This window comes from Pelodiscus sinensis, chromosome 3, assembly GCF_052426305.1.
Source record: "Pelodiscus sinensis isolate ZL-2025 chromosome 3, ASM5242630v1, whole genome shotgun sequence".
In the NCBI taxonomy this organism is placed as follows: Eukaryota; Metazoa; Chordata; order Testudines; family Trionychidae; genus Pelodiscus; species Pelodiscus sinensis.
This window is the reverse complement of record NC_143054.1, coordinates 188,245,119-188,272,151: the sequence shown is the minus strand read 5'-3', so window position 1 is coordinate 188,272,151 and position 27,033 is coordinate 188,245,119. Positions and strand designations below refer to the sequence as shown.

General features: G+C 43.3%; 1 protein-coding gene across 1 annotated transcript in view; it reads left to right on the top strand.

Moving 5' to 3' along the window:
• The window catches only part of COMMD1 (copper metabolism domain containing 1), a 110,049-nt gene extending 83,723 nt beyond the window's left edge, over window positions 1-26,326 (top strand). The window contains exon 3 of the mRNA XM_075925618.2: window positions 26,181-26,326. Within this exon, the coding sequence (XP_075781733.1) occupies window positions 26,181-26,288 (108 nt within the window). The 3' untranslated portion in view covers window positions 26,289-26,326. The remainder of the gene's footprint in view (window positions 1-26,180) is intronic.
• Window positions 26,327-27,033: the final 707 nt, after the last annotated feature.

Genomic DNA, 27,033 nt, shown 5'->3' with positions numbered 1-27,033 from the left:
CCCTTAGTTTTTCAATGGGTGTGGCATTCCAAGTCAGATGTAAATTAGTTGTGAAAACCCTGCCAGTGTATAATGTCAACAGTGCCTGTTTTGTACAGCTCTTGGTGGGCCTGGCATCTGCTGCAGTATTTTAAATTTTTTAAAGCTTCTTATACCCTGCTAGTTTTTGTAGCTCAAGCTGTCAGGGCACTAAGAATGAGCAGATGGAAAACAGACTGTCAGAAATTGATGAAAAAAACTTGGGCAAAAAAAGCCCAAATATAGCAAGATTTGGGAACAGCAGTACGCCTGACACAGGGGAGTGAGGGTATGAGGTAACTTTCTATCCATCCAGTTAAGCTGAGGGATAGAATGGTAAGTCCCCAGACATAGGCCAGTGGCTCTCAACCTCTCAAGGCTGCTCTTACTCCTTTCAGAAATCTGATGTCTCTCATGTACACCCACGTTTCACCTCACTGAAAAACCATTTGCTTACAAAATCAGACATAAAAATACAAAAGTGTCATAGCCATTCGAAAAAATTGCTTACTTTCTCATTTCTACCCTATAATTATAAAATAAATCAATGGAAATACAGTAGAGTCGGCATTATCTGACCTTCAGTAATCCGACATTCTGCTTTATCTGACCCTGCAGCTCCCGGGGATGAAGTGGCGCCGACAGGAGCAGCATCTGCGGTTCCAGGGTGCGGGCCGGGAGAATGGCCCCCACTTGCTGCCCCGTCACTCTCCTGGAGCCGCTGATGCCACTCCTGCTGGTGCCGCTTCATTCCCGGGTGCTGCAGGCATCAGTGTCTCCAGGGCGTGGGCCGGAATAGCTGCCCTGTTGCTCTCCTGGAGCTGCTGATGCTGCTTCTGCCAGCGCCGCTTTGTCCCCTCCCTGCAGCACCTGGGGATGAAGTGGCGCCAGCAGGAGCAGCATCAGCAGCTCCAGGAGAGCCATGGGGCAGTGAGCGGTGCCAGGGCCAGACAGGGATGGGACACCAAGCAGTGCCAGCTACAGTAGAGTCCCTGTCATTTGACGTTTTCGCTAATCCGACCACCTGTCGATCCCGTTTAGGTCAGATAATCGGGACTCTACTATATAAATATCACATTTGCATTTCAGTAGATAGCATACAGAGCAATATAAACAAGTCACTGTGTGAAATTTGAGTTTATACTGACTTTGTTAGTGCTTTTTATGTAGCCTGTTGTAAAATGAGGCAAAATCTGGATGAGCTGATGGAAGAATACGTCTGTGTACTGCAAAGGGTATATAGACTCCTAGTTGGGAACCACTGGCCTACAGGATAGGAGAGCGTAAATTAAGTGCCCTCTGTTCAATGAGAAGATCCATTGCCTTTCTATGTGTATGTTTAAGGTTGGATATTGACCCTGATATGTTCGCACACTAATGGGAGGCAGGTGGCTGCTCCCTGAAGATGGGGGAAGATCAAATGTCATGATTTGTTGTAGTCTCGCAGTTTAAGGTTTAGGATTTTAGTAAGAGTGTGGCAAGTAAGAAAGGCAAAATCTGACTTAAATGGAAGAAATGTGGTTCCATACAGTGCTTTTCATGCTCAAGTTGCTGTGTTTTCAAGTGTTATCTGAAGCATACTATTTCAGTAAGACCAGTATTTATAATATCTTTCCAAAGAAGGCCACAACTTAACTCGCATTTATTTATAGTAATAAATAGGAATCTGTCTTAGTTTGCAAAGGGTTTGCTTGCTGCTTAATGCTGGGAATCCCTCCCATCTCCACTGCAGCAAATTCAGAATTATGTGAGAGGGAGAGAAAGCATAAGGAAAGAAGCTGAATTGATCAGATCTCCCAATGGGACTCAAACACTAGGTCTTCCCCTGAAGAAATCATTGGAAAACACGTGTAGTCTTAAAGCATGTTAATGACACCTATTTCCCAATTGAATTTTCCTACATTAGGTACATTGATTCTAGCCTTTGCCTGTTGCTTTTGCCTCATCTGGTTGCTGAATTAATCTTTTTTTTATAGGTCAGGCATCCATCCATGACTTAGAGTGTACTGTTTAATAGGATGTAATTTTTCCGCAGCTTTCCTCTTCCCGTTTTCCCCTTTTTTGTCTTCGCCCCTTCCTCTTTTTAGGCTTTGTCCACACTACACAGCTTTTAGCAACATGCCATTTCCCTGAAAGTCCAGCAGAGTGAACGGTGTTTGCCTCCACTTTTTGCCAGAAAAATACTTCCACTCCGTCAGAGCGGGGCTCCTGTTGTCGACAGGAGAGCACTCCTAGGACCAATAAACCATTCACGCTGCCACTTGCTATGGCAGAACTGTGGTCTTTGCGGGAGGAGGGCTATTTATGCACCTGTGAACGACAAAAGTTTTGTCATTCAGTTGGCAGTGTAGACAAAGATAGTGTTCCGCAGTGGAGGAGGAAGTACTGAATCTTTCTCTCTGATAAGACATGTTGGATTGCCTGTTCCTATCCTAAACGTTAACCTTGGGGCTTTGTTTATAGCAAGGATCAGCAACCCACGGCCGGGGTCGCAGTGCCGCGGGAATCGGGCCCTCGGGCCGCGTACTCTTGGCTCATGCCTCACCTCAGCTATGCAGTGTCACCACTGGGGCCTGAGTGGCTGAGCCTCCCTGCTGCCATCTGAACCTGCGCACTGGGTGCATGAGTGGCACTGGTGCCTCTTCCTCACAGTGCGCCCTTCACAAGGGAGCTGCTTTCCTTTGGGAGGTGGGGGGATTCAGAAAAATGCAGGGCTATGGGAACCCCAAAACCTGGGAGTGTTGGTTGGATATTCCAGTACATGCCCTGAGAAGCACCAGCCCCGAAGGAGGTTTGGCAGCATCCCGGCTCTAGCTCTGGCTTTCCCTGCCTCTCTAAGTTCCATCTTCTGCTGCTCTCCTGCAAAGTTTCTAGGCACCTGAGATCTTCTCTGTGATTTCTCTCGGACCTCATGGCCATGGCAGTGGCTTCTCCAGGGCCAGCCTGGGACCTCGTGGTCACAGCAGTTGTTGCAAGGGGGCTCAAAGCCAGGTAAGGGTCCCCCCTCATACCCAGAACTCCCCACACACTCCAATTCCCTCACTCGCTTCCATCCCCCACCAAGACCCCGCACTCCCAGCTTGCTCTGACACCCTTCCTTGGTCCTGCACCCTCCCTCCTGGCCACACACTACACGTCCCCTTGCTCCTGCTCCCTCTATCTGGCCAGACACCTTACTCCGAGCCTGCTTCTGCACCCTACCTCCCACCCAGACTTCACAACCTCTCCCCCTCCTCTACCCCACTTACCTCTCAGATCCTGCACCCTATCCCACTCGGCAGCCTTCTCTCACACACTGAACCCCTCATATTTGTCCCTACCCCGGAGCCTAAAGTCCATCAAATCCACAAACTCTGGAACCCCAGAAAAGTGAATCTGGCCTATGGGAAACCTTTAACCTCAGTCCTCCCTGTCCCTTTCCCTCACTCCGTGAGGCTGGAGCATCAGAGGAGTGAGGTGTCTCAGTTAGGGGCCATATCAATGAGGGTTGGGGGGTTTTGGAGGAGTTTTTTTGCTTCTCACTTGTGTGATCCCCAACTGATTTTTTCTGTGGGACGGTAACCCCCATTCAAAAAAGGTTTCCCACCTCTGCCATAAATAAAGAAAACATTTAAACCTTTTGTGTTGGATATAAATTAATATTTTACTTTATTTAAAATGGAGTTTGATAAACTAACATGAAAAGTTAACACACTTATCTATTTAATCATTTAAGTTAAACCGTTCTCCCTAGCTACAGCTGGTTCAGAAAATATGATCACTGTACCCCGCCTGCCCCCTCACCCTCTGACCTCCTATGGGTATACAGATCTGTGAATAAATTCAGTCTTGGCATGCCACTTCTGCTTTAAAGCAGCAGGGTCATGGCAAGCACACTGGGAGAATGGTCTCCAAACACTCTAGGTAAACCACCTGCACGATGGGAGTACTAACAGATGGGAGCCTGTTTCACAGGTGTATTACAACACTAACTTGCTGTACCTGAGGTGGGGAGAGAAGGGTATCACCACTGAGTGAGAAAGTTACAGCATAGTAACTTGCCAGTGTAGACAAGCCCTGGGATTCAGGCAGTGAGTGATAATGGAGTGTAACTGCTAATTCTGTAGTAGTGATGTCTGCTTCGTCTGCCAGCTACCACAGAACAGGATTTTGTTTTCTTAAAGTTTTTGCTAGTATATAAAACAATGTATGTGAATATGAACATTGTAACTGACCTGGTAGATATTTTTGTGCTCATTCTAGGGGTATGTTGATAGGAACATAGACATTTTGTCAGTGAGTAAAGCTATTTTGTCAGCTTTTGATTTTATACCAGTGGTGTTGGAGTTTGTTCTTTTTATGTCAGTACAATAAAGGTTTGTCTGCACGGGAGCACTCAGGAACAGAAAGGTGACTCAACTGCCTACACTACAGTATGCAACTTAATAACAAGGCTGTGCTAACACAGTTCTGTCACAAAGTCAGGCAGAGTAAACGCTGTTTGTTGGCACTTTTGTTGCCAAAATACTTGTAATATTTTCTAAACGCTTCCTGCGGAAAAAAGCACCATTTCCACTTGGCCCAGCCAAACTCTTGTCATTCGGGGAAAGAGGGGTTTAGGCACCTGTGAATGACAAAAATTTTGTATCTTAATTGCCAGTGTGGACGTATTTTAAAAGCGTGACATCAGGCACATTAACATTCCGTTCCATCTCACCCCACCTGGATGCTTTTATTCCAAAGTAAAGTGGCCTTAATTCGCTGCAATTTAAAGATGGGGTTACACTGAATGAAGACTGCTTTACTGCTGAGTGAGAGCATCTATGGGCTGTAGTGCACTGTAACTGATGCACATTACCTTCACACCTTTGATTCACTTTGCTTTCCTATGTGTCCCCATGTTGACCTGTCTTGAGTGAAGCACACAGTGCTAGTACCATAAAGGAAGACTGGGCCACTCCGACACAGCTATTATGAGGGAAAGGAAAACAGTTGTTAGTTTTGCTCTTTGAAAAATAAATTATAGTTAACTGTCCTATCATACTAGCATTACTGCAGCATTTGGCGCCATGGTTAAAGTAGTATGTAGTTATAGTATTTTAACCTGAGTGTAGAAAGGTTTATATTACATTTAAACAGAAATCATATGGGCTAAATTTATACCTGGTGTAACTTGATTAGTTTCCATTGGGTTACATTAGTGATGAATCTATCTTTCAGTAATCAAATTTCTGCTTATTAGAATTATGAGCCAGCTCCTGAAAATTGCAAAGCATCTGATTCTCTCACTGAAGTTAATGGAACACAACCTGGTATAGAGAGAAAATGAAAAGTCTGAAGCCAAATGATAAGCTTTCATTGTTGGGTGTTGATTGGAAGATGCTATGCTAGAAAGATCTGTAAGAATACTACATAGAGGGATCATGTAACAAAAACTATTTTCAGTTCAGATTACTGGTTATTTTTCAGATGGGCCCTGCTACACCTTCAAGTGGTTTTCTACTAAAAGGTTATATTCTAATACCCTTTAGGGGTGTAAAATTTCGATTAATTGGCTAATCAAATAGTCAAAGCAATTTGCCTCGACTATTGGATTAGTCGATAAGGACACCTCCACCTTTCAAGTATAGTAACAGCCCCAGGGCTGTTGCTACACTTTAAAGGCAAAAGTGATACAGGGAGCACGGGGCCACTGGGGAACTTTAGCAATCCCCTGCTGGCCCCATTCTTCCCATGACTGTTCAAAATGGCAGCACCACATGGAGCCCAGGGTGAGGCCCCGGGCTCCAAGCAGCAATGCCACTTTGAAGCACTCTCTCCTCTCCCTCCCCACTTGCTGCCTCTTTCTGATAGAGGCAGCAAGCGGGGAGGGGGAGAAGCGACTAGTCAACTATCTGATAAGCATTTGCTTATTTGTGTAGTTGACTAGTTATTCACATCCCTAATAACCTTCCCTTGAGTGGTTCGAATTAAGTCATTTTGATCATTAGGGCTACGTCTACATTGGCAAGATTTTGCGCAAATACTTTTAACGCAAGAGTTTTTGTGTTAAAGTATTTGCGCAAGAGGGCGTCTACACTGGCATGTGCTTTTGCGCAAAAGATGTGCTTTTGTGCAAAAGCATGCGTGCCAGTGTAGACGCTCTCTTGCACAAGAAAGCTCTGATGGCCATTTTAGCCATCCGGCTTTCTTGCGCAAGAAATTCATGTTGCCTGTCTACACTGGCCTCTTGCGCAAGAGGGCTTTTTCCTGAGCGGGAGCATCATAGTTCTTGCGTAAGAAGCACTGATTCCTTACATTAGAACGTCAGTGTTCTTGTGCAAGAACTCATGGCCAGTGTAGACAGGCGGCAAGTTTTTGTGCAAAAGCAACTGCTTTTGCGCAAAATCTTGCCAATGTAGACGTAGCCTAGAAGTACTCATGGAATAAGATACTAGAACACGAGTAGCAATATCAGAATCTAGGTCTTTTATTTTAATTGAAGATTTTTCCCTGTTTTGATGGTTTCATTAGCCTAGTCCATGTTATTAGTGAATTCAAAACCGATATGATGACTTATGTTTTATCTTTTTATGCCTCACGTTCCTCATCTGTGTAACCGGGGGGAATGTCCGGGGTGTTTCAAGGCTTAATTCATTATTGGGTGAAACTCAGCATGTCGCAGAGATCCTGCACAAGGCCTGAAGTCATGTAAGCTTCACTTATACCCTTACTGGGATTCTAAAGAGGAGTCTAATTTAGGGAGGTAATAGCATAACCATTTAAACAGTTAACTTTTAAGCATGAGCTGATTGGTTACTGTAACCATTGGCCCCTGCTTCCGAGGAGCCAGCTGCCACCCCACGCTGCTGCCTGTATCAGAGGCAGCAGCACGGGGTGGCAGATGGCTCCCTGGGAACAGGACAGCAGGTGCTGGTGCATACCAGGAGCTGGCTTAAAAGTCTGCTTCCGCTGCATGCTGGCTCCTGGAGAACCGGCTGCTACCTTATGCTGCGGGCTCTGCAATATAAAGCTCATACAGTGCAGCCAGCTCCCCAGCAGTGAGGCCAGGAGCTAGCTGCCAGTGCAAGCTGGCTGCACTGCAGGCTCTGCAGTATAAGCTTTATACTGAAGAGCCCATACTGTGGAACCTCTGAGATTTTTAATGGTTATACAGTTACCTAATTAGTTGCTTTTTAACATCCCTAATCGAATTAAGTGGCACATAGCCTCTAGTGGGTCCTTGGCCTGGGTGAATTTCATCCTAATGCTTCAAAGCACTTTGGGATGCTTGGATGGAAGGTGCCATCAAAATGCAAAGAACCTCGGATTTTGACAGTGATAACCTCATCTCCCATTTTCCCTTCTAAAGCAAAAGTTGTAGAACGTAAAACATTGAGCAATATTTATAATCGCTTGTACAGAAAAATCATACTTCAGAAGGAGTTCTCTGATAAACACCGAATGGTTTATATATGAAAGGGATTAGTTCAGGTTTTAATGCATCTTGAGTCTATACTTGTCGTAATTGTCCACACTTAATTAAATGAGTCATCCAAGCATCATTGTAAAGTGATTTTTACTCAGCAGTTCTGCCAACTCATTGAGTATATCAGTATCCAGACGTGGACATCCAAGAAAGCAAGCTTAACAAAGAAGAATGTAAGTGATCTATCTGTTATGCCAACATATAAGTTTATTACTGTAATTTCTCAATGCCTGTACCAAACAATAGTGACCATCCACAGTTTTCACAATAAAAAATAAGTTGGTTTCATATGTACTTTAATATGAGAATTGAATTGGCATTCTGTTGATGATTATACATATCCATTTTCTGAACCTCTGCTATGAGCCATCCTCTTAAATTTTGACCCTAATTTTTCATTATCCAGAATAATAATCCTATATCTAGAAGACTGGTTTATTACTCATGCTATTTCGATGTACTCCTGTTGTTCTTTTATGCTCTTACACAACACATGAGTAATTTTTGTCCAAAACAGTTAATCCAAAGGTTCAGATAATCTCAATCAATAATGAATGAACAGTGTCCTGGCAACATCTGGAAGCAGATATTCCCAGTAATTGTGACTCAGCTCCTTTTTCAGTAATGAAAAGAAACATGATATGGATAATCACAAGTGCAAGATGATTAGCTGGTTTGGACATTATAGATACATGACTTGTGTGGTATCAGGCTTCCTATTTGCACAATGTGGTTTCATTACATATTTTTCCTTAGTTGGTACAATACATAAGAAATCCTAATTGAAAGGTATTGGAAGAGTAGATGGCCATTATTCTGCTTAGGCATGTGAAGGACTAGTCAGCGGATAGTCAACTAGTTGCTCCCCTCTTTCCCCCAGTTCCGCCTTGGTGATTATCAGATAGAGGCAGCAAAGTAGAGGGGGGAGAAGAGGAGGTACTTCAAAGTGGCAGTGCCGCTTGAAGTCTCAGGCCAGACCCAAGGCTCCACGTGATGCCACTGCTTTGAAACACCGTGTGCAGCCCAGGGCCAACTGGGGTGTCCCCAGGCTGCACGCAGCATTCCAAAGCGGCACTGCGGAGTGGAGCCTGGAATCAGCTGGGGATTCTCCAGCTGATCCTGGGCTCCATGCGGTGCTGCCGCTTTGAAACCCAACTGCACATTTCAAAGCAGCAGGACCGCACGGAGCCTGGGGTCAGCCAGTCCCTAGCAGACCCCGGGCTCCTTACAGTGCTTTTGCCCTAGTGCTGTTGCTACACTTCAAATGTAGAGGCGCCCTCTCAACTAATGCATCGACTATTTAATTAGTCAGTTACCTGATACTTAACATCTTTAATTCTGCTAGCAGGGTTTAAGGATCCCCTAGGGTAAAAACTTTATATAGGAGTGAGCAACTATTTAAAAAAAGAGAAAACAGCAAGTTAAATATAATCTTTAAAATAGGAAGAAGGCAAGGGCTGAAAATAAGAAAATCACATATGAAATAGTCACATTCAAAAAGAACATAAACTAACTTCAGCATCTGACTGTTAAGATGTCAGCTTTCTGTTTATTTATTTTATATAACATTCTCATATAGATCTATATTCCTCTAATTAGATATGCTGATTAAAATCTATTTTATGACATGGTAGAGTTTTCCTGTAACACTTTGAGAGCAAAATTTTCCCTACATAAAGTTAGTGGAACAGTTTGAGAGCACTAGTGTGTGAGTGTGTGGGTACGCATACTTGCAAATAATAATTGGATATTTAAAGCTCAAAATGATAGATGGAAAAATTTCAAAAAAATAATAACATAAAAGCAGTTACTGCACAATACCCAATAGCCTTGTGCTCCTGGAATTTCTCCAGCCTTTGTAATCTTTTCTATTTAATCTGTGGTGATTGATTCTATACTAAAAGACATTTTTTAAAACATCTGAAAAGTAGTAACACTTTTTCTGTGCTGACTTAATTGTTAGCTTAAGGGTCTCCGTTTGTGTAATACCAAAATAATAAAGAGAACTGGGAGGTGCTCTGAACACCATGTTGTCTGTTGGATGAAGAATTATAGAAATGCAGTGTACTTTATCCCAGAGATTTTGAATGACACAATTAAAAAGTATTGTAAAAATAGCTCTCAATTTTGATTATAAACAGAGTCAAGTTGGGTCAGAAATGTGTTTATATCAAACCAATTGGGCAAATATGATTGCCCATCCCAATTTTCTGGGATTATTCAAATTTTTATGTGGTCATCCTATATCCTGTTATATCTTGTAAGATATCTATGGATTCTGTGATGAATGGGATGGGTAATACCCTTTTCTAGACATTCCAGCCATTCATTTAACTAAAGTCTTTTTTCATAGTGGGTAACTCTTGAAACCTAACCCTGTCTTGCTTGTAAGGGTTAAAACCATAGGTCTTAGAGCAGGGGTTCTTAACTAGTGAGGTGCGCCTTCCCAGGGGAGGTGTGAAGGGGATACATGGGAGGTGTGAGGTGCCTCCCAGAAAATTTATCACAATTGCCTTCTCACTGGATAAAATTCTAAAGTTTAGATTTCTTCATAATTAATATTATGAATTAAAATTATAAACATTAATTTCTTAACTTCTAGAGATCGGCACACTACAATAGCAGTGCAAATCAATCAGACCGATGTGATGACACACTACAATAACAGTACACGAGCATTGCCGACTTTCATCTTCAAATATTACGTAAATTTGTTAGGAAAAGGTTCAAAGTAAAAAGCTCATATTATTCTTTTAGGCATTGTTCACTCACCCTACAGCGCCACCAGCCGTGGGTCTTGGGAATTAGCTTGGATGGCTGCGTCCAACATCCAGCTGGTTCACCAAGTCCCAGGGTTCAGGCAGACCTCGGGGTTCGAGCCGGGCCTTCAGCTCAGGCTGGTCCTCCGAATCGCCAGGCACCAGTAGAGCCTTGGGTTCCTCTAGGTCAGAGAGTAGCCCTGCTGGCCGGCTTGGCCAGGCCTCGGTGGCACAGGCAAGGAAGCCTTCGTTGGCCTGAGGGAAGGCGACTGTGGAAGGCCCAGGCCAGGTCTCAGTCTCGTCAGCCAAGAGCTCTGGGCAGGTCTCTGTCTTCTTCAGAGACAGGGCCCCGACTGAGCTCCCTGGCAGAGTTCTTATAGTCTTAGCCACGCTCCTTAGGTTCCTGTCAGGTGAGGGGACAGGGCTAGGATGTGCACAAAATGGCTCCCAGGGGGATGAGAACATGAAGTTCACTTTCAGGGGAGGTGTGAAGGTAAAAAGGTTAAGAACCCCTGTCTTAGAGAGTCTTCAGGAATGCTAGGCAAGCAGGAAGTGAGTTGGCATGAGAGCCAATGGAAACATTGAATTAGAAGTAGTGATCTGACTGAGCCAGTCTTTGTGTGACCAGAGGAGAGCCTGGGATATATGAATTAAGCCAGAAAACATGGAAGATTTCAGTGACCTCCATACTTACGGAAGGACTGAGTCTTGTAACAACCGATATGTGAGTAGAATAGGGAATGTTTAGTCAGATGTGATCAGGTTATTTTCTTTTTTGAGGCTTTTTGTACTTCTCAGTGCTGATCGTACATAACTATTCCCCTTACACTGTAACTCTCCAAACTGAATCCCAGTGATGCAATTCCCTTAATTTTAATCTTTTTTTTTTTTTTTTTTTTAGTTTCTCTGTAGCACCTAGCAAACAAGTAATGTTTTACCACTTATGTTTGTCGTAACACCATGATCTGAGTCCTATGTCTTAGAAGGCAGAAGGTACTGTGTGCACGTGTCTAAGACTGCAAGGCCAACTATTAAGGAAAATTACAGGTTTTTTCAGCCTCTCTCCAGAGGGAGGGATAAAAAGCTTGAGAGTACCCCACAGGAAGGAATTCCCAAATGCACTTCCTGGGTTCTCGAAGGGGTTTTTGCATTTTTGAGGTGGCAGCAACACCAAACCAAGGCCAAAGATTCTGTGACTTTGAGGAGTTTTTTTTAAACAGAAGCCTTTAAACTACAGGTTGAATCTCTCAAATCCAGTACCCTTGGGACCTGTCTAGTTCCAAACCAGAGAATTTGCTGAACCAGAGGAGGTCAGTATTGTCTAGCAGCAGTACCAACACTTCCCACTGCTCACTGGGCTCTTAAGGACACTTAGGGGTACATTAGAGCTACATAACAGCACAGAATGCTGAGAGTCAGAATTGGTAGGCTGGAAAGAAACTTTATGGGAGTGTAGAAAACTTGTCCATACCCATGATAAATAGACATCCAGCTAACTAAAATCATGCCAGAGCCTGGATATTGCCAGACCAGAGTGTGCCGGACTAGAGAGGTTCAACCTCTATGTGCTTGCTGCCACTCGTGCTGAATCATGAAAAAGCAAAAGTAGGCACAATTCATGTTTTCCCCCCCGTTTCAGGGTACTTTTCACACTTTACAATGTCATATTTATCAATTTTTAACATCAATTTGTTGTGAATGTGTTCCAGTAAGAATGACAGGTATCCTCAGGCAAAATAAACTCAGCAGAGCAGCAGCAACCAGTCTCTGTGTAGCTATGCAGAGTCAAGATGGAGTAATCTTCCAGTCCGGGACTGTGAGAGAGGACCGAGCATGGCTTACTTATGGTTGCATAACATTCCTGTGATTGCTACAGGAATTGTTTACTTGGAAAAGTAATATTAGAACAGTATTTGTGTAAGTAAAACAGTCTTTTAGTCCTGTTTAGCAGCTGGAAGTTAGACGAAACAATGCCATGTGACCAGCCTGCTCTCCATGCCTTGCCATCAAGGACTGTAAACTACAGTCAGAGAACCAATGGTTTGCAAGTAGCATCAAGAATGAAAGGCTAAGTGTCTTAAGACAACAACCATTAGAGAAAGGAAAATTAGAGGAAAAGATGAAAAAATGGAAGTTTGGCTCCCAATGGAATACCCTCCAATTTACCTATGTGCCCAACTACATCTTAAAAATATTTTATCGTGCAATAGTGACGTGTATGTAACTCCACGTCTCTGAAATAAAGACAGGTTTCAACACCAGCACATGAAAATCCTGGGAAAATATCATATGCTATGACAGAGCTTGATTTTAATAAGATTTTTGAGACCGTACCACCTGATTCTCTGATAAACAAACTGGAGAAATGTGCTGGAGTTGAATTTACTGTATGTAAGATGCATAACTGGGTGAAAAAACACATTCAAAATAGTGATCAGTGGTTCATTGTCATACTGAGAGGACTTATCTAGTGGGACCTAGAGATCTGTCCTGGGTCCGGTATTATTCAACATTTTCAGTAATGACTTGGATAATGGAGTAGAATGATTATAAAATTTGCAGATGACACCAAGCTGGAAGGGGATTAGAACTCCAAATAGTCTTGATGAATTGGTTGGAAATCAACAAGATTTAAGTTCAGTAAAGACAAGGCACTGCACTTGGGAAGGAAAAGTCAAGTGCACAAATACAAAATGGGGAATAAATGACTAGGCAATAGTTCTGCTGACAAGGATTTGAGGGTTATAGTGAAGCACAAATTGAATATGAGCCACAATGTGATGCTGTGCAAAAAAGACAAATGCCACTGAGGTGTATAAACAGGAGTGTTATACATGGGAAATGAGAGGTAATTATCCTGCTGTACTCAGCACTGGGGAGACCTCAGTTGAGTACTGTGTCCAGGACTGAGCACCGCTCTTTTAAAAGATGTAGACAAATTGGAGAGAGTCCAAAGGAGAGCATCAAAAATAGAAACAGGTTTAGAATACCTGGCCTATGAGGAAAGTTGAAAAAAGGGGGGGAGGCATGTTTTAATCTTAAGAAAACAAGGCTCAGAAGGGGGAGGGGATCTGATAGGTCTGCAGATAAGTAAACGGTTGTTACAAAGAAAGCAATCATAAGTTGTTCTTAATGTCCGCTAAATAAAGGATAAAAAAGTAATGAGCTTAATCTGAAGCCAGGAGATTTCAGGTTAAGTATTAGGAAAACTTTCTACTGTGTGGATAGTTAATTACTGAAATAGGCTTCTAAGGGAGGGTGTAGAATCCCCATCATTGGAGGTTTTATGAACAGGTTTGACAACCACCTGTCAGGGATGGTCTAGGTGTAGTACAGGGGGTTGGATGAGGTAACCTGTCCAATTCCCTTCCAGCCCTACATTTCTATGATTCTATAAACAGTGCATTGTGCATATTTGATGGCAAGATAAAAATCATGAATAATGTTTGACAAAGAGGTTGCACTAACAGTATTCAAGCTGTGATCAGAAAAGCATAGCTTATTGGACTGGGCATGGCTTCCTTCTATTCTTTTTAGGATATAGACATGAACAGGTGAGAAGGTATAGCAGCAAATAAATTAGGATGGCAGGTGAAAGTGATGTCTCGTGGTAAAGGTTTTGAAGTACAATGTGAATCAACAGCAGTGTTCCCGCTAAGCTGCCCAGCAGCACAGCTTCACAGGTAATTAATCAGACATGCCCAAGTCAGTCAGCTCCCTGCAAGATAGCTATTGTTTCTTGCCGCATCATCACTTGCTCGCCTCTTCCGCCCTTCGCACAGAAGCACAGGAGGAGGAGCTTGGGTAGCCTTGCCTCATTTCCAGCTGAGTCACCACTCACTCACCTCTTCGCACCACCCGCTGTGTCTCAGCAGCTCTTGCAGCCTTTTTTTTTTTTCTTCAAACGGCTGCAGCACACCTGTAAGTTCTCGGCGGAACACCAGTGTTCTGCGGAACACAGTTTAAGAAACAAGGATGTAGATGGTATCATAAGCTTTCGTGGGCACAGCCCACTTCTTCAGATACTTCATCCTAGGAAAAAGGGAATGCTACATCATGGCTACCAGTTTCTCTGCAAAGACGTGTTACTACATTAAGATAGATATTTGCATTTTAAAATGTGTATTTTTACACCAAGATAGCTATCTTAGGTTTTTAAAAAACACCTTTTTGCAGAGGAGACAGAGCCACATTTAAAAATGCTGCCTCCCCAGCCTGTCCCTGAGAGCAGCCAGCAGCTAGGTAGCACAGTCCCTGCTACCCAGGGCTGGCCCCACATCCCTGCCCTGACTCCTGCCCCCACTCCCTCCCCTGAGCCTCCAGCCCCCTCTCCTGAGTCTCCCACACCTTACCACCCCCTGCCTTAGCTCCTGAGCCTCCCTGCCCTGAATCTTGCACACCCCCACAATCTCTGCCCTGACTCCTGCACTCCCCACACATCCTGCCCCCTGCCCTGTAGGACCCGTTTTAGTCTATAAACATTTTACTTTAATCAAGTTGAGTGACATTTTTAATAGGTGTATCTTCAGTTAAGCCAAAGTGAAGAAAGTACATTGAATATATCAGCTGATAGTCATATAGGATACTGAATCTTTTTTTAAAAACATTCTTTTTCTCTTTTTAGCTTAATACCCTGGAAACTAACTTTCTGATATTTGCTTCTGCTTCTGGATGTTGCTATGCAAGATGAATTTTTCTTTGGATATTTCAGTCACTTAAGTGTTTGCTGGAGGCACATGATCATGAAGAACAGTATTAATGTATTAATGACTTGCTGTACTACTTGCAACCGTGTGTTTGTGTGGCTTGAATTATATAATACAAGTTGGACCTCTCTGGTCTGGCACCTTCGGGACCTGAGTGGTCCCGAACGAGGGAGTTGGCCAGACCAGAGGAAATCAATTCTGGATCTCCCCCTTATCGTCGGTCAGCCCCAGACGAGCTGCAGGACACTGGCCTTGCTGCTGGACTTCAGCCCTGCAGACACCAGCCCATCCCTGCAGGTGCTGGCCCCACCAGTTTTCTGGTCCCCCCTACTGGGCTGTCAGCCCCAATAGGGCTCCCCGCCACCAGCCACCCCGCTGCCAGACTGGTTGAGATCCCAGCCACCAGCCCTCCTGCCAGTGGACTCCGACCGCTGTGGCTCTCTGGTCCAGGAACATCCATGGTTGTTCCTGGACCAGAGTCCCAGTTTAGAGAAATTAAACCTGTAGTTTTATCTACCCCCATCTAGCTGTTTTGTTGCAAACTTTACTCATGTGATTGTACCGAAAGCAAGCTTTGTTTAAGATACTTACCAAGTACTAAAAGCTCACTGATTTACTGCCAGGGCCCACTCCTCCTGTCCTTATGCAAACAAATACCATTCCATTTAAGCTTGAAATAGAAATGTAAGCAGTATATACATCTGAAATATTCCAAGGGCAGATTCTTGTTCTATGTATTTCACTAGAATAGGGCTGGGAGACAGACCAAAAGGACAGAGGCCCCAATCTTTCAGTATAATACTCATAGGCGAGTCCATTGCAGCTGGATAGAGTTGAACTCAAGGCAGCTGTTTACCTGCAAAAACTTGATGGCAGGATTGGAGACAGACTAACCTGCACACAAACTCTTGGAAACAAAACAAATGTGTTCCTTGGTCACATTTCATAGTGTTTCCTGAAATCTTTAAACAGATACCCGGACTAATGGAGCTATCTGTTTTGCCTGATTACCTTCCAGCATGGTTTGGCAAAATATTGTTATATTAGAGAAACAGTAACAGGAAACTTGGAAATGGCAGAGATGCTCAATGACTTCTTTGTTTCGGTCTTCACTGAGAAGTCTGTAGGAATGCCTAACATAGTGAATGCTAGTGGGAAGGGGGTAGTTTTAGAAAGTAAAATAAAACAAGAACAAGTTAAAAATCATCTAGAAAAGTTAGATGCCTGCAAGTCACCAGGGCCTGATGAAATGCATCCTAGAATACTCAAGGAGCTGATAGAGGAGGTATCTGAGCCTCTAGCTATCATCTTTGGAAAATCATGGGAGACAGGAGAGATTCCAGAGGACTGGAAAGGGGCAAATATAGTGCTCATCTATAAAAAGGGAAAGAACAACAACCCAGGAAACTACAGACCAGTTAGTTTAACTTCTGTGCCAGGGAAGATAATGGAGCAAGTAATTAAGGAAATCATCTGTAAACACTTGGAAGGTGGCAAGGTGATAGGGAACAGCCAGCATGGATTTGTAAAGAACAAATCATGTCAAACCTTTTGATAGCTTTCTTTGATAGGATAACGAGTCTTGTGGATAAGGGAGAAGCGGTGGATGTGGTGTACCTAGACTTTAGTAAGGCGTTTGATACGGTTTCACATGATATTCTTATCAATAAACTAGGGAAATACAACTTAGATGGAGCTACTATAAGGTGGGTGCATAATTGGCTGGTTAACCATATTCAGAGAGTAGCTATTAATGGTTCACAATCCTGCTGGAAAGTATAACAAGTGGGATTCCGCAGGGGTCTGTTTTGGGACCGGCTCTGTTCAATATCTTATCAACGATTTAGATACTGGTATAGAAAGTACGCTTATTAAGTTTGCAGATGATATCAAGCTGGGAGGGGTTGTGACTAATCTGGAGGATAGAGTCATAATTCAAAATGACCTGGACAAATTGGAGAAATGGTCTGAAGTAAATAGGATGAAGTTTATAATAAAGACAAATGCAAAGTGCTCTGTCTGGGAAGGAGTACGGCAGAAAGGGATCTAGGGGTTATAGTGGACCACAAGTTGAATATGAGTTAGCAGTGTGATGCTGTTGCAAAAAAAGCAAACATGATTCTGGGATGCATTAACAGGTGTGTTGTGAGCAAGACATGAGAAGTCATTCTTCCGCTCTACTCTGCGCTGGTTAGGCCTCAGTTGGAGTATTGTGTTCAGTTCTGGGCACCGCATTTCAAGAAAGATGTGGAGAAATTGGAGAGGGTCCAGAGAAGAGCAAGGAGAATGATTAAAGGTCTAGAGAACATGACCTATGAGGGAAGGCTGAAGGAATTGGATTTGTTTAGTTTAGAAAAGAGAAGATTGAGGGGGGACATGATAGCAGTTTTCAGATATCTAAAAGGGTGTCATAAGGAGGGAGAAAACTTGTTCATCTTGGCCTGTGAGGATAAAACAAGAAGCAATGGGCATAAACTGCAGCAACGGAGGTTTAGGTTGGACATTAGGAAAAAGTTCCTAGCTGTCAGGGTAGTCAGACACTGGAATAAATTGCCCAGGGAGGTTGTGGAATCTCCATCTGTGGAGATATTTAAGAGTAGGTTAGATAAATGTCTATCAGGGATGGTCTAGACAGTATTTGGTCCTGCCATGAGGGCAGGGGACTGGACTCGATGACCTCTCGAGGTCCCTTCCAGTCCTAGTGTTCTATGATTCTATTATTCTATTTTGGAATTCTTCTTAACTATGGTGCAGTTCAAGAGTCTGGAAACTATGACTCCTGAGTTTTTGTTACCCAGCCCTGTTAAACACGTCATCTTAATATCTGTGCTTCTGTTTACTAATCTGTAAAATGGTATACTTTTATGTGTTATGAGTCTTGATTGATTTTAAATCACTCTGGTCTTGAAGGAAAAATGGTATCCAAGTTTAAAGAAATCATTATTTATTGCTTAGCCCTAAAGAAATCTGACTTCAGCAAAGGAGATGCAATAAGTGAATTCAAGTCATTTACAGAGGTAATTAATTGGTTCAGCCTTTCTTGCATCACCTTGCTATGAAAAATGATCAACTTATTTCTCCTATTATTTAATCACACGCTATTGAATAATTTGACTTGAGACTGGAACAAAGGATGATGCTTCTGAATTCAAGCTCTTACGATATTACCTTTTAATGAAATCCCGGTTTGCGTAATTCCACTTTACTGTCAGAAAAAAACGACACACTATTAATAGATGGAGATAATAGAAATTAATGTATTTATCATTGTGTGAATTTAAAACCCCTTTTTAACTCAGGAGTCACAGCTTCCATAGTCATGAACCATGCCACCTCTTAACAGCTAGTGCTTTTTAAAATCATTTACAGTTTTTGATAATGAGCTATGGGAAGGTCAAAAATTAATGCTGGTCCTTAATTTCTAACCTAGAGATTCAAGATGTTTAAGATGTTTGGAGGTTTCCTGTCCCACTTTATATTTGAGTTTTTACCTTATGCAGCCCAAGCTGAGGTCTCAAAGAAATCCCAGTCAAGACAGCATTTCAAAAAAATTGGCAAAAAAAGTTAATAGAGGAGGAAATTAAAGATGTTAGATGAGTTCAGACTTTTGCAAAGTGAGCAGTTAATATTAAAGTCTAGGGAATATCACTTGTAATAAAAAGAGCGCCATGACCCCAGAAACCAGGTCATGACATTCTCATCTGTTCCGGTTACAACAAAGGAGGTCGATTTGTGCCCACACAGCTGCTATTTTCACAACAGGAGTATATGCCTCTGTGCATCTGCTATGGTGCCTAACTGTGTTCGTATCAGTGTACTCTGGAGATCATGGACAGCTGTTCTTCATTGCCTCAGATGTAGCCAAAGCAGTACACACAGCAGCATGGGGAAATGTAGACCATCCTTGAGTGCATTGCGGAGATAAGATATCTATGTAATTGTGTTAGTTTTCTTTGCCAACATTTTGAAATCTTATCAAAAAAAATAGGTGCTAAACCCTATTTACAGGATGATAACTATGTGTCAGCCAGTCCACTGATATGGTTGACTGTGTAGTTAAATGTCATAATTACTATAGAGAGCAATTATTCATGATATATGTAGACTCAGATGATGTTTAGAGCCTACCATTTCACTACCATTACACATTTTGTTTAGTTATATTGTAAGTAATGCATAAATTCCATGAGTCTTAATATTTTTAGAAGCTCTCTAAATAAAGAGTTAACTAATGTAAATAACAGTGTCTGTGAGTGCAAAGGTTATACCTAACTTACCAGATGGCCTTGCAGTAATACTGTGGGTGTGATGACATTTCTGTGAAAACTCAATGGCTGGCCCATCCCAGCTGACTTGGGCTTGTAGAGCTCAAGGTAAGGGCAGGGCCGGCTTTAGGCACCAGCAAACCAAGCACGTGTTTGGGGTGGCACATTGCCAGGGGCGGCATTCCGGTTGCCCCTGAGAGATGCTGTCGGGAGAACTCCTGACTCTTACCGCCCGATGCGGGCCTGCCTGTGGATGCCCAAGGCAATGGGCGGAGCGTGCGATGGGCCAGCAGTGAGCCATCCTCTGCAGGTGGGGTGTGCGGGGGCAAGTTGCACTCGTAGCCCCGCCGTGATTGGCTGAGGCGCCGTGACATCACGGTTCTGGAGCTGCCTCAGCACCACGGAGAAGAGTGCTCCCCCTAGTTAGTGCGAGAGGGCATTGTGGAGGGGCGGGGTGGCCCCGAAAGGAGCACTGGCCACGCGCCGCTCTAGTCACCTTCCCGGCGCAGCTGCCGCTGTCCAGCACCCAGGGAAATGCCCAAGGAAATTCCCATGAAGCAGATTCTGGTGCCCAGGGATCGTTCGTGGTCCTCTGACTGGCACCAGCCAGCGTGGCCCGTGCAGGGGGGGGGCCTTTGAGAAAAGCAGCGGCACCAGAGCTCTATGGCCCTGGTGGGCGAGCCACTCTCCCCGGGCTGTGCGGGGCAGGCTGCACAGAGTGATCCGGGGCTGGGCAAGGGGCAGCCTGGATCACTGCAGCCAGGGACCACGCTGCGAGCCAGGTGCCTTTGATCATCTCTCCACTTGCCTTGCGCTTACTAGTGACCCCTCCAGCCGGAGCGGGCGCCCTTGGCCAAGGAGTTTGCAGGAGTGTGGGGGGCGGGGAAGAGGGGCGACTCTCTCCCCCTTTTCTCTGCCTCAGCGCTGGGCATGGAGGGAGGGGAGAGCTGCAGCCTCAGTGGTGCTGGGCAGAAGGAAGGCCCTGCCCGGGCCAGGATGATTCAAGAAGAGGCACCGGGGGGAGGGGAGAGCTACTTTGCAGCTCGATCTGGTTGGTCTGGCGCAGCGGAGCCGCTGGCAGGGGCGGATATAGGGCAGGGCAAGCGGTGGGCATGGAGTCCAAACTAGCGGACATTTAAAAATTGCAGCGCCCCTCAATATGCAAATGAAGCCCGGGAAATTCAAATTTCGGGCTTCATTTGCAACTCCGGTTGCCTACATTAACCACCCTAGTTCGAACTAGGGTGGTAGTGTAGACATACCCTGAGGGGTCAGGTTTGCCTGGGAGGGGAGAGAAGGTGGAAACTGGGTTCGGTGAGTGGGTGTGGGGGAGGTCGGGATGTGTGTGGATGGGAGACAGGACGTAGGCTGGGTTTGACTGGAGGGTGTGGTGGGAGTCAGAGCCACAAGGTGAAAGGGATGCTTTCCTCCTCAGTGCCTATCCTGCAGCAGTGGGACAAGGGAGGGGGAAAGGGGCGGCCAAACATTTTTTTGCTTGGGGCGGTAAAAAACCCAAAGCCGGCCCTGGTTAAGGGGCTACTTAATCATGGCGTAAAGTGTAGATGTGCAGGCTGAAGCTGTAGCCCCAGCTTTTGGACCCCCACTGTGCAGGGTCCTAGAGCTAGGGTGTCAGCCTGAGCCCAAATAGCTGCACTCAGTTAAACTTCCCCTTAGCCTGAGACAGTGGGCACAGTCCAGACATGAGTTTTTAATTGCAAGGTGGATAGACCCTCTGTTTCGTGGATTGAAACCTCAGTTTCAGTTGAAATCCAGACCTCTATTTCACAGACTTAATCGTCAACTTTAATCATGCCTCCGATTTTCTTAAGACATTCTTAACTTTGCTATATATGTAAAATACAAACTTTTTTTTTCTGTTCTGTGTTTCTTTCCCATTCTTTTCTGCAGGACTCTTTAGAGCATTAAAAGTTGAACTACAAATTTTCTTTGCTCTCAGATGAAGGGATGAGGACTGAGTCTCTCACAGAAAAATCTATTTTTCCTCCAGTGATTGTCATGAACTTGAATTAAATAGCTTTTATATAAAATACTAAACCACAAACCAACACTAGATTGATTTAAAAACCTTGCTCCTCTCAATTGCTCAGGTTCCAGGTCGTGTCTACATACAAAAATTGCTCTGATTTCACTAAGGCCTTCTGTACATGAGAGAATTTTACTAGATATACTGGCTTTAGTTATACTGGTACAGTTACACCACGTGGACATTTATTCTGTTATAAGAGATTACTTTTTTCAGTTATCTTGTACTCCTTTTCCAAATGATGGTACCTAAACTGAAAATAAAAGGGGCATTGTAACCTTGAAATAAGTGTGTCATCACCAAGTGGAGGTGGGGTAGGGTAGTTATATTGGCATAATTGTAGCTGTTTAAATGTATACCTTAGGCTTTAATGCAAAACCTTTCCTATGCAGGCAAGACCTAAATACCTGAGAAACGAGCGTAGTTAAATTTAATTATATCTCTTTCTAAATAAATGTTATTTAAACAGAGGGAAGCGGCTCACCTTTGTGTCATAATAAAGGCAACAGGGCCCAACTTTCTTTTTGTCCTATTTGCATGTTATCTTTTAATGCATTTACTGTGTGAGTAGGTAATGCAACTGACAATGTATGGTCCTTTATCATACTACAACGGGAAGATTGCATTCCTTTGGTAGGTAATTCCAGAAGTGGGGCCATTTACTTTCTCTTTCATATCACTTCTAGAAGGCAGAGGCAAACACTAGCCCACGTTAAGATAAAGCCATCACGGCCACCAGTTATTCTAAGCTATGAGCAGCCTGTGGGTGTCTCCCTTTGTTTGTCTTTAGACTGTGCTCCTTGGACTCAGTTCCTGACTCTGACCATGTAACTGTGCAGTGCCGCAGGCCTCAGCCCTGATCCACGGTTGGCTCGGCACTGATACCAGCACAGGTGCACTAGTAAACTAAATGTAATGGGCCTGATCTTAAACGATATTAAATGCCTTTGTCCCAGAAGATGGTTCGATCTGGAAACCACCGTATCTGTCACCAGCGGATTTCTCAGCTCGAGTCCGAATAAACACAGGCACGTATAGTGTTCAAATTTAACAGTATATATATTGTAACGTATAACAGGTAAGTTAAAACAATAGATTATAAACACTGAACAGATAAAACAGCCCCTCATCCACTGATATAATGGAAGATAGGATAGATATAACAAACGGCAGAACTTAATACTCAGTCTGTCTGAGGCAGCTTGAAGCTCACGACCTTCGACCCTTTAGCTGGTGGTAGCTTTCAGGGGAGGAACACTGAGGCGTCCTGATGCTCCGGTGTTAGCGGTGGTATGGCAAACAGTTCAGTTCACTGCTTTCACAATGGACCAGTGTACAGTGTGTGGATCGCAGGCAGAGCAGTTCCGGGTGCCTCGAAGGGCCTTCTCCACAGCAGGTGCGGAACGATGGAAAGAGCTCTATGGTCACAATCCCAACGGTATAGGGAGAAGCGGGTAGCTGAGGCTCGCTGAGCTGTTGCTACAGCTGTGGACCAAAGCACCCTGTGGGCAGCAGCAGAGTCAGGTCAGGTCTGTCACTGGACTGGGCCTTCACCACGGTCTTTGATGACGGAACAACTCTCCTCTAGGATGGTACAGGAAACTGCCGACCCGATCTCCTCAGGAATCCAGCTTATAAAGAGCTCAAGGCAGGAAACTTAGCTGGAGTGCTGGGTGCATCGTGTAGAGTGATATGTGCAACTGATCTGTGTCCAGTGCAGATTTTCGTGTCGTGTACATTGCCATGGTACTGTGTGCACAGCCATGTGCTGTGTGCAAACGATGGATTTTGGCAGCAAAAGTCTCAAGTCAATCATGGACTCCATCTTAGAAATCCTATCATGCACCACAACTCCATTTTGAATTGTCTCTCAGTCCACAGACTCCATTTTGATTTTGCACTGTTCATAGCTAACAGCACGGACAGACATTTTGCATTGATATGGACTCCAGTGATGATCTGATTGCATAATTGTGGCTCTTGCTCCTTAAAGATTGAAATCCCAACCTCAAGGAAGTGAACCCCACTGAAATCCCAGCCCCATTGACAGTTTTGCCAGTGAGTTATGGGGACCAGGATTTTCACCCCAGGACCGTAGCATGGCTTAGTCAAATTCCCTAAAAGTTCGAAATAGAACTCTGCCAATGGTTTTCCTAGTGCATTTTTTGGTTTTGGTTTTTGAGATCAAGTCTGTGAAACAGATTGATAACATGTTAAAAACGAGGTTTGATTAAGTCTACACTCTCAAGACTGTAAAAGAGACTTTTTTTATAGATGTGCATAACGTTATTTCCTTGATATATTTTAGATAAAAAGTGCTAAAGCTGTGCAGTCTATGACTTGAAAGTATAGTTTTTATTGAATCGAAATTGGCTTTGTGTGTTCCTGTTTGTCGTAGGGGTGTTAAATTGTGGTTATCTGACTAATTGTGTAGTCGATAAGGACCGCTCCACAGAACCGCAGCAGGTGTAGCTTCAGAAGCCGGCTCAAGACAGGACTGAGCAGTCCCATGCTCACTCCAGGACTGAGCAGTCCCATGCTCACTCCGGGAGCCGCCAGGTCTGTGACTCTGCATTTTAAATGTAGTAAGAGCTGCTGGGCTTTTACTACATTTAAAATATAGAGGTGCAGTATCCCGCACCAGCATGAGCTGGGACTCCTCAGTCCTGTTGTGCACTGAGTCCAGCAGCCCCTGTTTGTGGCAGCCAGGGCTGGCCGAGAACAGGGTCTGCTGCCAGAGCAGCCTCCCCTATCCCCACCCTCTACTGCCTCGAATAGAGTCAGCAGAGGGTGGGGGGACAGGTGGCACCATGGAGCCGGTGCTGGGAGAAACCAGCTTTTAAGCTAGTTCCCCCCAGCACCACCTTTTGTTTTCTCTCCCGCCCCGCCCCATTCCCTCCAGTGCCTCTCATAGAGGCAGCAAGGGGAGGGAAGCGAGTGGTGGGTACTCCAGTGGACTACTTGCTAATATCTCTAATTTGTAGTGGTTACACCAAAAGCTGTGGATTTGAATTGCAGATTGCCTATGCTTGCACATGCAAATATTGAACAGTTTACCCCATCAGGAGTAAATGATTGAATTACAGCACAGGAACACTATAAAGTCTCAGATGATTTCATAATGGGTCATTTGAAATACTGCTTTCTCAAGATGATTTACCTATCTAAATGTCTAGGAAGTGATTTCTAAATTTTAACTATGTCTTGTTGTTCTCTCTTCCCCATGGGCACGAGGAGAACTCAGTCAGTTCCAAAGGCACTTTGAGGTATGCGAAACCTGAATTTTTTCCAGTGCACTCTAGCCAAGTGGAGATAAGCTGTCAAATTCCATATCACCCACTTTAATACCACAGACTGATCAGATTTAACTTTGATCCATAAAGGTGTGCATGTATGTTATGTGCATCTGCAGAGTGCCCAAGTATTTTCTGTAAATGTTTCATTAATAGGCATTGCAATGGATAGCTGTATATTTTGCAAAATAATCTGCGATTTCCAGTCCTTGCCTTCAAATCTATTAATGCAATTCCTTAGTGGGGTTTTTTCAAATTACTGAGCTATCATATCGATAAAAATCATATTGAAAACTCCTTGCTTGAAGATAGTAACCTGAATAGCTAAAAAAAATTTCTACAACACCAACATAGTTTGTTGAAAATTACATGTTTAATTATTGAGGCATTTATTTGTAGTTGTCTTATGAATCCTGGACCAATGTGAATGTAGTTCTGACTATGATTGCACAGCATTGTTTGTCACATTTTTTTAAAAAGCTCTATTTTAAAAAAAACGTACAATTGTAGAAAATTGTCAAGGGAATGCCACACTAATAGGCAACCTGATTCTAGGTTGTGTATTGTTTGCCTGTTGGATTATTTAGTAATTAGAAAATAAAGATGTAAAATTGGATTTAGTAGCAATTTAAATCAGTAAATGAATCAGTTTTTAAAAGTGCAAATCTAAAACAATTTATTTAGAAAGAACTGTCCAATATAGTTGTAACAGAGAAGTTACCACTAAGTGAATGAGGGGAGAAAAAGAGGCAATAACTTATGAAAAAACATGATAAATATAGAGTTAAAAATTTTAGGGTCTGATTTAAAAAATGTAGATGCACAATTGCATTAACCATAAATGTGCATAAAAATTATTCCAGTAACCTTATTAATTGTATCTGTTAAATAATTAGTTTAGTGCATAGAATTAAGTCTGAAAATACTAAATGTTGAAACAAATATATTTTGAAATAATGGTAAAAGTTTAATCTAACAGAATTCAGCTGAACTTCCATTCTCAGTAAACTGTGTGGTTTGTGTATATTATTATAAAATGTAACATAAAAGTGAAACCCCCATGAATGCTATTTTTGCTCTTTTTACTTTCTCACCTTGTCATCTGAGGTGAAGCCCCCTCGCACTGGATAGTAACTGTGTCTGCACTAGTGTTTTGTTGTTTTACAGACCTTTGGTGCAGTTTCATTTGGAGTTGCATTTACAATGCTGCCAGGTACATTTGCTGTAACTAAATCTTTCAAAGGATACAAGGAATTTTTTCCAACTCTGATATATTGTTGGGTAGGACCAATGAACACTTTTTTCCTGCTGTTTTTTATGAATGTGGTTAGAATCTTTTGTTTTTTCTTATATGGTTTATTCTCTCTGTCCTTGACAAAATCCTTTCCACTCCGTTGATCCTGTTTTGTACCCTGCTTGAGAATAACTATTTTTTGAATGATGTGTAACCCAACCTTTCAGAGTGAATTGGTGCTGCTGCATAATTGTCTGCAGGCAGAACTCTTCAGTGATGTAAAGCACTGCCAGGGTCTCCCCCAGTGAAGTGCAGTGTCCTCTCCTGCAATCATGCTGACCTATACCGTTTTGCTTGACCAAAACCAGTTTTCTTACTCGGCTAAATAATACTCTTTCCCTTTGTATTTTCTAGGAATCTGAATTTCTCTGTTTGGAATTTGATGAGGCCAAGGTGAATCAAATGTTGAAGAAACTATCGGAGATTGAAGAGAGCATAACAGCGCTGACGCAGACTACCTGACTGTTGAGCTAAATAAAGAGATTGTGACTCAGAATGTAGATGGCCTTAATACTTGTTAATAATTTCTATTTTTATATATGAAATTGTTGCCATAATCTTCTAGGGGCATTTGATCATAAAATATTGTGAGCTCGTTCTACCACTCTGACATTAGTGAGCACTTACTCAAAACAGGAATCCCATTGGATTCAATGAGACTGCTTATCTATGTGCGCAACAGCTATGTAAGTCCTTGTGTGAGTAGCATGGCTTTCTTTTTCATGCCTCTTTACATTGTGTCAAATCGTTTTCTGATTACTATGACTCATGAGATAAATTCTGGGCCGTGGTCAGTATCCATGGGAAACTAAATGGTTCTGTGGCAGAGGAAGAAGGAAGACAGTAGCTGCTCAGAATTTTCCTTATAAAGACCCACTATGATTATTCTTTCCTGTTTTTATTACCTAAGGGGGCAAACTGGCATCTGAAGTGTGGGGTGCAGCTCTCTTGTGATTGTGAATAAAAATAAACACAACGTCAGCTAACTACGAATAGGTGAGACAAAGTGTAATTGCCACAGGTGGAGAAAAATGTCAAGGAGAAACAATCAGGAAATGTATGCGAATGAAGTTTACTAAACAGTCACATGCAGAGACCTGAAGGTCTGGTTAGACTCTGATTTGTACGTTGCACCCATCACACCCTGAATCTGTTTAACTTGCTTACTAGCACATGCATTTAGTGCACTATTATAAAGTTGTTAAAC